This window comes from Capricornis sumatraensis, chromosome 2, assembly GCF_032405125.1.
Source record: "Capricornis sumatraensis isolate serow.1 chromosome 2, serow.2, whole genome shotgun sequence".
NCBI lineage: Eukaryota > Metazoa > Chordata > Mammalia > Artiodactyla > Bovidae > Capricornis > Capricornis sumatraensis.
Window position 1 is genome coordinate 199,796,335 of NC_091070.1, and position 11,611 is coordinate 199,807,945.

General features: G+C 46.8%; 1 protein-coding gene across 1 annotated transcript; it reads left to right on the forward strand.

Annotated features, from left to right (window-relative positions):
- Positions 1-722: 722 nt before the first annotated feature.
- LOC138074365 (cytochrome P450 4A6-like) lies at positions 723-9,801 on the forward strand. Its single transcript, XM_068966488.1, has 9 exons — positions 723-917; positions 4,331-4,472; positions 5,114-5,158; positions 5,664-5,791; positions 6,779-6,903; positions 7,841-7,953; positions 8,304-8,453; positions 9,513-9,577; positions 9,721-9,801. Exons 1-9 carry the CDS (start codon positions 723-725, stop codon positions 9,799-9,801), a joined length of 1,044 nt encoding a protein of 347 aa, XP_068822589.1.
- Positions 9,802-11,611: the final 1,810 nt, after the last annotated feature.

Genomic DNA, 11,611 nt, shown 5'->3' on the forward strand with positions numbered 1-11,611 from the left:
GCATCCTTGATTGGGTTGTGTGGGTACCAAACAAATGGAAAAAACACTTATTGGTTAATAAATGTTGACCACAGCTGACACAATTTTTCTGAGTTAAGCTCATACTCTATAGACAGTTGTACGTTCTTCTTTGACACTTTGTTATAAGTTTTTCTCAGATGATTGAAAAATCTTCATAAACATCATTTTCAATGACTACTACATCTAACCACATGGTTTATCTAACACTCTTCTGCAAAAGCTGACCTGGAAGATGGTGAAGCTTGCACTCAAGCCAGTACACAGACTTGATAACTGGAAATATTCTACAGCTACTTGGAAACATTGGAAAACAGATCAAATTGAAACATCCCCAGGAAAGTTTGGGGGCTGCTGTGTATGCACCAGAGTCTCAACCCAATAATCATCTCTTAAGTTTGTGGTTAACAGCAAAGTCTCTGGAGCCAGACTGCCTGAATGGAGATAAACATGAAAAAATAAGAGTGAGAGATGAGAATAAATTTTCATCCCTTGCTCTTCTTTCTATATCTGATCTCCATGACTTTTTGCAGGGCCCACCCAAGGTGTATCCTCCACAGTTAACTCTGGAGGCCTAGGTCTGAGCTCTGCCTTCACCTTCACCCTCCCCCAGGTGGGCGGGGAGATCCTCCCAGACCAAGTTAGGTGCTCAGGAGGGGTCAGCCACAATCAGGAACAGTCAGCAGCCCAGAACCCACTCTACCATGAGTGTCTCTGCACTGAGCCTCACCAGAGCCCTGGGCAGTGTCTCTGGGCCCCTGCAGGTGGTATCTCTGCTCAGCCTGGTTCTGCTTCTGCTCAAGGCAGTACAGTTCTACCTGCGTAGACAGTGGCTGCTCAAAGTATTTCATCAGTTCCCGTCTCCTCCTTCCCACTGGCTCTGTGGGCACAGCTTGAAGGTAGGATGGAGCAGGATGGAGGAGTGGGAGGAAAGGGAGAACTAGGGCTCTAGGGCCTGGGCATGGTCAGTTAGTCCATGGGACAAAGCCTTGCTGTGTGACTAGCACACGACCTCACAAAAGAACCCAGCTAACCTCTCAGGTCTTGGCTACTCACCCTGTCCAGGGAGCTCACTCCTCCCGGGACCTGTGCTGGTGTTCACGAGTCTGTCAGACACTCTTCCTTAGGGAGATCTCAGGCTATCCTGGCAGCCCTGCCTCTTGAGGACAACGACTATTCGACTATTCCTTCCTGAGTCTCCCCACTCTCCAGGCAGAGCACCTTCAGCTGTCCTCACAGAACAGGCTTCCAGATGCTTCCCTGCCCATTCCTCAATCCTCCCCACCCTGCCTGGTCCTGAGCTTACCTGGGAGCACAGATGTCAGTCTGATGGATCAGCCCTGTGGGTTCACTGTGTGTGGGGACAACAGATAGGAGTCTAAGATGGTGTCAGGTCACAGAAAATGAGGCTCACCTACTCGGTGGTGGTGAAATCAGGTGTAGGACAAAACCAACTTGATTTGCTTGAGGCTGAGGGATTTTTCAAGGCTGATGATTTCAATGCAAAAACTAGTAGCTGAATTGCATGAGTGAGATTTCCAGGATGGTGCCAGGTAAGGAGTACTGGCACTTGAGTTGCAACATTAAACAGAATCTGTTTACTTCTTAGCTCCCATCCTCCAAACCCCTGGACTGTGAGCTCTATGGGGGCTGAGGATATGATCCCCATCCTGTTCCCTAGTACCCAGCACAGAGCTTGACACAAAGGAATGTTAGGCCCAGAGTATGTGGAGTGACAGAAAGGAGCTGCTTGCTTGCTGGTGAGGGACAGTGCCTACCAGGGAGCTCTGTTAGCCCTGATTGGAGAGGATGGCACAGAACAAGGAGAGGGGCCACATGGAGAGGGTCTCATTAGTGGTGGTGAACTGAACAAATCTTAGGAGGTAGGGTATTGCAGAGACCTGAAGCTTCTATTTCTCAAAGAAGGAAGCCAAGCAATTTTCAGCAGAGTAGAGCCAAAGACAGAGGAAATAATGTCAGCTCCAGAGAGATAACCAAAACTCAGTTTGTTCATGCAAGTTGTTGTACTAGAGACTTCCCACTTATTTATTGATTCAGGGAAATTGTTACCTTTTGTTTGATGCAGTTGTCACCTTTCTGAGCTAGGATTTGATATAAGGAACAACTGAAATTTCCTCCGGTGACTTTCTCGTCATACTAATGGTCCTTGGATGATACGTAGTTTCAGTAGTAGATGGTTTCTATTTACATAACTAATATTCCTCAGGGTGTTGAATCATCTCTCAACTTCTGCTGGTCTAACAGATATTGCTTCCCTCTTTTTTACATTTGTTCTGATTCTATCTGACACTTCCAACCAGAATTTTGTATTTAAACTCTCATCACTCCTACATGTACTCATTCCTTCTTCATGAACTTATTGTCCATTGAAACTTTGAAAAGTGAGGCATAATCCCTATGAATATGCTCTATGCTGACTCTGAAAACACAGGGATGAGAGATATTAAAGGGAAGTTTGTCAACATGTTACCCATTGAATTGAGTCTATGGCCGTACCACCCTGAACATGACTGATCTCATCTGATCTCAGAAGCTAAGCAGAGTCAGGCCTGATTAGTACTTGGATGGGAGGACATTGAGTTGAAATGTGACAATATAGGCACCTAAGGAGCCTTGGGAACCCTGGAGAGGGACATCTTGGGGTCAACAGGTTTGGGTTTAAATGGAGCTCACCTGGGTATATATCCTTTACATGGGTTTCCTCATTCTTCAGTGAGACCGAATCAAGTAATAATCTCTCCTTTAAACAGATTTGCCTTGAATATTACCTATTGGGTTGGCCAAAAAGTTCCTTTGGGGTTTTTTCTACCATCTTATGGAAAACTCAAACTACCTTTTCGGCCAATCCTACACTTGTAATAGGGCTTTACAGGTGGTGCTAGTGGTAAAGAACCTGCCTGCCAATGCAATAGATGGAAGAGACGTGGGTTCAATTCCTGGGTCAGGAAGATCCCCTGGAGGAGGGCATGACAACCCAGTTCAGTATTCTTGCCTGGAAAATCCTGTTGACAGAGAAGCCGGCAGACTCCAGTCCATAAAGTCACAAAGAGTCGGGCATGACTGAAGCGACTTAGCACACATACACTCATACTTGTAATAATGTGTAAGTCCTCAGTTGCTTAGTCATGTCTGACTCTTTGGACTGTAGCCCACCAGGCCCCTTTGTCCATGGAATTCTCCAGGCAAGAATTCTGAAGTGGGTTACCATTTCCTTCTCCAAGGGATCTTCCCAGCCCAGGGATGGAACCCACATCCCTAGTGTCTCTTGCATTCACTGGTGGATTCTTTACTACTAGTGCCACCTGGGAAGCCCAAATAGTGTATAAGGCCAGCCACAAAGTACCACTAACTTGATGGCTGAAACAAAACAATTTAGCGTCTCACAGTTCTAGAGACAGGAGCTGAAAATCAAGTTGGCTCATTTCTTCAGCAGGTTTCAGGACTCTCCTGGTAAAGATGGTAAATCATATCTTTTCCACATGTCTCTTTACTTCGTCTTCTTTCTCTGAATGTCTGTCTCTGTGTCTGCATTTTCCCTGTTATAATTGGATTTGGGTATAACTAATGACCTCACTTAAACTTAATTTATTGTTGTTATTCAGTTGCTCAGTCATGTCCGACTCTTTGTGATCCCATAGACTGCGGTATGCCAGGCTTCCTTGTCCTTCACTATCTCCCAGAGTTTGCTCAGGCTTATGTCCATTGAGTCAGTGATGCCTATCCAACCATCTTATCCTCTGTTGCCCTCTTCTTTTCCTGCACTCAGTCTTTCCTGGGATCAGGGTCTTTTCCAGTGAATCAATTCTTCACATCAAGAGGACAAAGTATTAGAACTTCAGCTTCAGCATCAGTCCTTCCAGTGAATATTCAAGGTTGATTTCCTTTAGGATTGACTGGTTTGATCTCCTTGCTGTCCAAGGGACTCTGAACAGTCTTCTCCAGCATGGTTTAACCAGTAATTCCAATATAAGTCTGTGAAAAACATTGGTACACCATGGAGTCCATTATTAAACATTTATCATGCACCTACTATATGAAAGATTCTAAAGCCAGTTCTGGGTGAGGGCCTAGAAAGGATCCATCTGGAAGCCAAGACTGGGCCTTAGGCCAAGTCACTGCAAGAGAGCAGGAATCCAGATCAGATCCCAGCTTCTCTGAAGCAATTCCAAAGTCCTAAATAGCTGCTGATAGATCCAGAACTATCTCCATGTTGCTCTTCTGTCGCCAGCACTGCTCCCATCACTGATCCTAAAGGGGACACTTTACTGACTGATCTTGCTCTCTGTTATAGTGCTCAAAGGAAAATGAGCTACAAGAGCTACTGAAAAGGGTAGAGAAATTCCCCTGTGCCTATCCTCGCTGGATGTGGGGGGACAATGTTCACCTTATTGTCTATGACCCTGACTACATGAAGGTGGTCCTGGGGAGATCTGGTGAGTACAAAAGAGGATCCCAGCTGGAGTCTCTTTTCCATTTGTGTACATCCTCCTGGGTCTGAAATTCCAGAAGAGACTGGCAGTTCAGTCATCAATACCCAAACTCACTACCATCCAAACATCCAGCCCATATTCCAGGACAAGAACTTTGTTCACTTACTCTAAAATCGAAACAGCTGGTTGAGGCCACGTATTTTCCTTCTTTCTTCTTTAACCCTATTTAGATAATGTTTGTGTAAATAGCCCCAGATCTAAAAGACAATTTTTTTTATCCACTCTGACTTGCATTTGCCTATCCTGGTCGTAGCATGGCTATACCATTGTATATTGCAGGGAAATCACAGGTTTCTGTCTTACCCTGGGGCACTAAACAGAGCCTATATTTCTTGCCCATTCACTGTGTTAGTCTGGTGGGTGTTCTACTGCTGGAACACTGAGTCTTCCTTCCTAGACCAACAGTGATGATCAGGATATAGAGTCAGGGATGGGAGGCAAGTGGAAGGTAGCTTGAGACAGACTGCCATCTGACAAGCATCAGGAAGGGAAGGCAACCAATGGCCTGGAACACAGTTACTTTGGGGGCTGCTTGCCTTGTTTGGTCCAGTCCACTCTCCTGTTATGCTTTCCTTACCTTTCAGATCCTAAGTCTAATGATGTCTGCAGATTCTTGGCCCCCTGGATTGGTAAGTACATCTAAACTAGTACTCTGTTACATTCCCAGTTAGGTTTACCAAGAGTTGACTTTCTGACTCACAGAGAACAACAGGTGCCAAGCACCCTGTCATAATCCTCATCTCTGAATCAAGCCTCATTTCTTTTCTTCCAATAAAACCCTCATTCTTCATAATGGTGTAGAGAGCCCTCCTGAAGTTCAGCCTCTTCCATATCACTTCTCAGTCCTTTCCAATGTTTGCAGTGTGACTTCTAGATAAGTCCTTTATGGCCTGTTCCCCTACCTTTATTGACCTCTATCTCACTCAAATCCTATGGACAGACATATTGGAAATTCACATTCCTGAAATATACTATACATATATATTATATTCTATATATACAAATAGAAAATATGGCCTTTTCTACCTTCGTCCATGATGTGCCTTCTCCTGACACCCTTGGTTCCCAGGTTGTACCCAGTTGCCCCTCTGATCCAGGCTCCCTGACCCCTATACACAGCCATTTGTGGTCCAGGGACAGGTTTGCTGCTGTTGGAGGGGGAGACATGGTTTCAGCACCGGCGGATGCTGACCCCAGCCTTCCATCATGACATCCTGAAGCCCTACCTGGGTCTCATGGCCGACTCTGTCCAAGGGATGCTGGTGAGTTCATCCCTGGTCACCTGTACCTGCTCACATCCAGCACAGCTGGCAAAGTCCACTCTCAGATACTTGTGTCCTTCACACGTCAATCAGACACAGCCTCCCAGAATGTTATATTCAGAACTTAATATGAGACAGCCCTCTCCAAACCTGGGTTGGACAGAGGAGCATGCAGGCATCAGCTTGGATACACGATTTGCTCCTCAACAAGAGAAAACAGAGCCTTGGTGTATTCAGGGTCTACTCTTCTCCCATCTCCACATCTTCAACACAGTGGAATACAGCAGGGGTCATGCCCCTCGAAAGCAGTCCAAGCTGCCCCTGGCTGGCCTGGGCAATGACAGCTTCAGGGGCAGGGTAGACATACCAGGATGCTGCTCAAGCAGTCTCTGGCATGGGGCCCAGGAGTCCTGCATGGAGTTGAACTCTTCATGGGAGAAGATGGGACAAAGTCTACATTCACAGAGCTGAGTCCTGTTGCATGAGCACCAGTTAGATTTTGATTTCTCACCAGTTGGTCTCAGCTGATGCTTGATGAATGAAAGGAAAGGATGTCTCTGATGTCCCTTTCTTGAGGGCACAGGTACTGAACTCTTATGCTCTATCTTGCCTTGAGAAATTTGCTTACCAGTCTTGGACATCACCTGATCAGGTCCAATATCAGAACACAAAATATTCCCCCTATGTCTCCAGAGAAACTGCATTTTGGCCTTCAAAAAGTTGTTTATCATCATAAATTATTTATAAAATTCAGAACTAATTCAGAATATTATGAGAGAATATGAATAATTATATAGCAAAGATTCTGAGAAAATAAGCATCACTTTACACACACCTGTGTGCTACAGCCCCCAGTTGCTAAAACATAACCACTTAGAAACTGAGGAAATCTCATCTGATGGTGTGGAGACAGAAAGAAAGCCTGGCCATGGCAGCACAGGCCTTCTGGGGGAGCAGAGCAAGGTCCATGTCACCCTCCCTCCACAGGACAAGTGGGAGGAGTTCGTCAGCCAGGACTCATCTCTGGAGATCCTTGGAGACATCTCCTTGATGACCTTGGACACCATCATGAAGTGTGCCTTCAGCCATCAGGGCAGCATCAGGAATAACAGGTCAGTGACAGCCTTTCAAGAGCAGGGTCCTGTTCTCACCAGCTGGGGAGGACTTACCTGAGAGGCAGGAAGATCAGCAGGGATGCTTATCAGCACAAAAAGTAACATTCTGCAGAGAGACATGGACCACAGTCAAGTCCATGATCACAACAAAGGGAGAAGCCTGGGCCCTCAGGATACTTGTAAATACTGAGGGCTTCAGAGGCTGAAGCAGAAATGGCAGTGCTTCAGTGCTGCCTGTCCCCACTGACTGAGGAATCCTCCACCCAGAGATCCACTCCCTCTCCAGGTTAGAGGTTCCTTCAGCTCCAGTCTCTTCTGCACCCTCTCCCTTCAGGAACTCCCAGTCCTACATCCAGGCCATTAAGAACCTCAACAGTATGTTTTTTTCCCGATTGAGGAATGTTTTCTACCAGAACGACCTCATCTACAGGCTGACCCGTGAAGGCCACTGGAACCACCAGGCCTGCCAGCTCGCCCATCAATACACAGGTTCTCCTCTTCATGGGCTGCTCCCCAATCTTCATCAGGCTCATGTGAAAGGGCCTGACCTTGGTCTTTCAGGCAGAGCCCAGACTCCTGCTTCCTCTTCAGGAGCTGGCACACATGCACCTGCTGCAGGGACTGGGAACCCAGAGCTCAGGGTGTCAGGTGTTGAACAGGGAGTTACAGGAGTCACCAGGTTGGTGATGACTGAGTGAGACCCTCCCGCTTCCCAGCAGCATTCAGGCAGAGCCTCCGTGGGCTGTGTTACTGTGGGAATTGCTGCCTAGAGTAGATGATGCTGGAGCTCTCAGTCCTGACATGCCACCCAGTGCCACCCACCTCACCCACCTGGCACCCAGACTGGGCCTGAAGGGCAGATGGGGCTATGGTGGGGCTGCATATGGGCCCCCAGAGTCCTCAGCTCTGGCTGGGAACCACTGCTCTGGGACAGATGCAGTGATCAAGGAGAGGAAGGCTCACCTGCAGAAGGAGGGAGAGCTGGAGAAGGTGAGGAGCAGGAGGCACTTGGACTTCCTGGACATCCTCCTCTTTGCCAGAGTGAGTGTGGGCAGGAGAGGCCTGAGCCTTTGTGCAGAAGCACACAGGAAGGGCAGACCCTGCACTCTGGCCCTGCCTCCACAGATGGAGAATGGGAGCAGCTTGTCTGATGAGGACCTCCGTGCCGAGGTGGACACGTTCATGTTTGGGGGCCATGACACCACAGCCACTGGCATCTCCTGGATCCTCTATGCTCTAGCCTCCCACCCCGAGCATCAGCAGAGGTGTCGGGAAGAGATCCTGAGCCTCCTGGGGGATGGCGCCTCCATCACCTGGTGAGTGTCCTGGAGATGGAAGAACCCTGTCCTACCTGAACTTGAAAGAATCCGTGGTTGTCCAGTCCTGCCTGCCCTCAGATGGTCTTCCTTTCAGGGACCATCTGGACCAGATGCCCTACACCACCATGTGCATCAAGGAGGCCATGAGACTCTATCCACCAGTACCAGCCGTCAGCAGAGAGCTGAGCAAGCCTATCACCTTCCCTGATGGACGCTCCTTACCTGCAGGTATGAACTTCACCTCACCACTCAGCTAAGCACTCTGTAGGACCACGTGGTAAACCAGAAATCCACATGTGCTTTCCCAGTTGTGGAATGACATGACTATTGTATCTACCTTAAGGTAATTATTTACTCTGTAGTTAGGATAAGGTGTGTGAAATGCTTGACACAGAACTTGAACACAGCAAAAGCTCAAGGGGAAAATGCTCACTTCTGAATGTGGTCGTGTAATGGAGCTTAAAATTCTAATTCTTTGAGATGTGACGGCTTCAGAGAAAAGCAGACAGAAGCAGCGGAAGGCGTGGTTCTTCCGTATGGTGTCTAAGTAAAGGAGGGAGCTCAGAGACTCCACTGCCATGGCTCAGATGGTTCAGTCTCTGAGGAGCCCTCTGATGGATGGCAGAGAACAGCTGATGACGAGGGCTGAGAGCCCTGCCATGGCTGGAGGCCACCCACTGGCTCACTTCACAGTGGGTCTGAATCCCAGCACTGTTTCCTCCTAGTTGTGGGAGCATAGACCCAACCCTTAACCTCTCTGAGGCTCAGGTACTTCATCTGCACCTAAGGTTATGAGTGTCTTCCTTAAGGGCTTTGTGAGGGTTGAGTTAATTCACATTCCCCAAGGGTCAGGATGGCACTTTATAAATGTGAGTTGTCATATGATTTGGTCCCAAAGGTAAGCCTCTAATTCTCTTTTTCTTTTTAACTTTTTATTTTATATTAGAGTATAGCTGATTGACAATGTTGTGATAGTTTCAGGTTGATAGCAAATAGATTCAGTCATACATATATATGTATCAATTCTCCCCAAAACTCCCATCCCACCAAGGCTGCCATGTAACATTGAACATAGTTCCCTGTATAAGCCTTCTTTTACATGGTTACCTACTCCTAATCCATGCTCATGTGCTTTGTCATGCCCAGCCCATCTGCCTTGCAAGAGCATCATTTCATTCAGAGTGACGGAGGGTGGTTCTCATGGTGGCTCCCAGGATTTTTGTGCTGACACCTGCCCCCTGCTCCATGGGGACCATCAGGCTTTTCTCTTTCCTCCCTTTCCCACAGGAATCAAAGTTGCCCTCTCCATTTATGGACTTCACCACAACCCAAAGGTGTGGCCGAATCCAGAGGTACAATGGCCATGAAAGAAGGGGTTGGGATGCTCTCTCCACACCAACCCCTCCTCCTGCTCCTACTCTGAGAGTCTTGTCCCCTGGTGGACTGGGCAAGAAGTTTGACCCCACCTGTCCTGGCCCTGGTGCTCTCTCTGCAGGTGTTTGACCCATCTCGGTTTGCACTGGGTTCTAATCAACACAGCCATGCTTTCCTGCCCTTCTCAGGAGGATCCAGGTGAGGCCTCTGTACTTGGGACAGTGGGTGTCATTGGGTGCCACTCGATGTGTGTGACTGTTTACATTTACATGGGGTGCATGTAGTTATGCCTTTTATGTTGGTGAGTTGGGATAGAAGTGTGTGTCTTTTGTCCAAAAGACAAATGGCTATTAGAGCAGACCGCAGACTACCCACAGCTCTTTCTCAATGGCTGGCAACATTTTAGTGTTGTTTAAAAGTTTAGTGTATTGTAATGTTTTCCTCACTGCAAGATGATGATGCTACAAAATGAGAATTACTCACTAACTATTAAATTTCATGTCATCCATTTCAGTTGTCAAAATTTAAAGGGTGGATTTTTTTATTCTACATCTTCTCAGTTACACCTTTTCTACTTACATCCCCATTCTCCATCTGGTTGAATCTTGAGTAGTTTGCATGTTTCCATTTTCAGACGCCCTACCTGTCTCAACTATTGAAGCCATACACTGGAAAAGTTATGGCAGCCTTTCAAGAAAGTTTGATACGAATGTGCCTCACTTTGTCTTGTGGTCTGTCCAAAAGACATCTTGACAGCATACTAATGTCTGAAACACATGACAATTTCCCCAGTTGTCAAGACTTTTCCTGTGATCTGGGATTTTTTTTCATGATACCATACTTTGAGTCCAATAGTCCAAGCTGGCAAAAGTATAGAAAGGAGACAGTCAAGTGCTTTCGAGAGAAAAATCCACTAATTTGAATAGGACACATGCATTTTAAAAGTTCCTGGCATGTAAAACATAGAGCATATTTGAAAGAGCTGTGAGCTGGGCAAAAGCACTCTCTATCAGCTGCTTGGAAAATCCTCCCAGGCTGCTAGAATCCTGCGCTGAAATACTAGTTTCCATAAACTTTGAGCTTCTTAGTAGAAACAAGTTTTTTTTCTGAATCTACAATTCTGTGAAATTTTCAGTTAGTGAATCAACCTTCCCAGAACAGGTTTGAGTCAAACTGTCTTCCAGAATTTGCTCTAGGATTTGGTTTGTGCCAGGATCCAGTTCTTCCTTGTAGACATGTCTACATGTCCCTGGTTGCCATTCAAGGATAAGAAGTACTAGGCAGCTTGATTCCTAGGTCAGAATTAATATTTACTTTTACTCCATCTTTTAAAAATTCAATTGACTTTATTTAAATAGAAAACTATTGAGCCTGTCTCTGTGTGTTGAATCCTAGGCTAGGAATTGGGGACATTGAGACAAAAGACTTTGTCCCTAACTTCAAGAGCTCACCATCAAGAAACAAATACTCTGGCATTTCCCTGGTGGTCTCATGGTTAGAACTCTGTTTTCACTGCAGAGGGCCCAGATTCAATCCTTGGTTGGGGAACTAAAACCCCATGAGCCACATGGCATGGTCAAACAAACAAACAAACAAAAACAAACCAAAAAAACCACCTCTATGCAAGACAGACGTCATTCCTTCTTTCTTTCACTCACTCATTCATTCATTCATTCATTGAGCAGACTGTGGAAGGTTCCATGTTCCTGGCACCGTCCTGGGACAGGTCACAAGTGATGCGTTCTTGGGTTAATACTAATGGTATTTGGGGTCCAGGGAAGAAAGAGTGTTGTCAGCAGAGGGGTGAGGACAGGTGTTCACTGGATTGAGCCTTGAGCCTGCGGTTGAAAGAGGTGTGGGGAAGGGATCTTAAGAGGAGCTAAGTGAGGAAGAGAAGCTGGACAGACCCCAGACGAGTGAGGAACAATCCAGAGAGGGTTGTGATGCAGCTGAAGAACTGGGAATTGTCCTGCCTGTGATGGGGAACATAGCAGGCCTGGAGATGCTGTGGC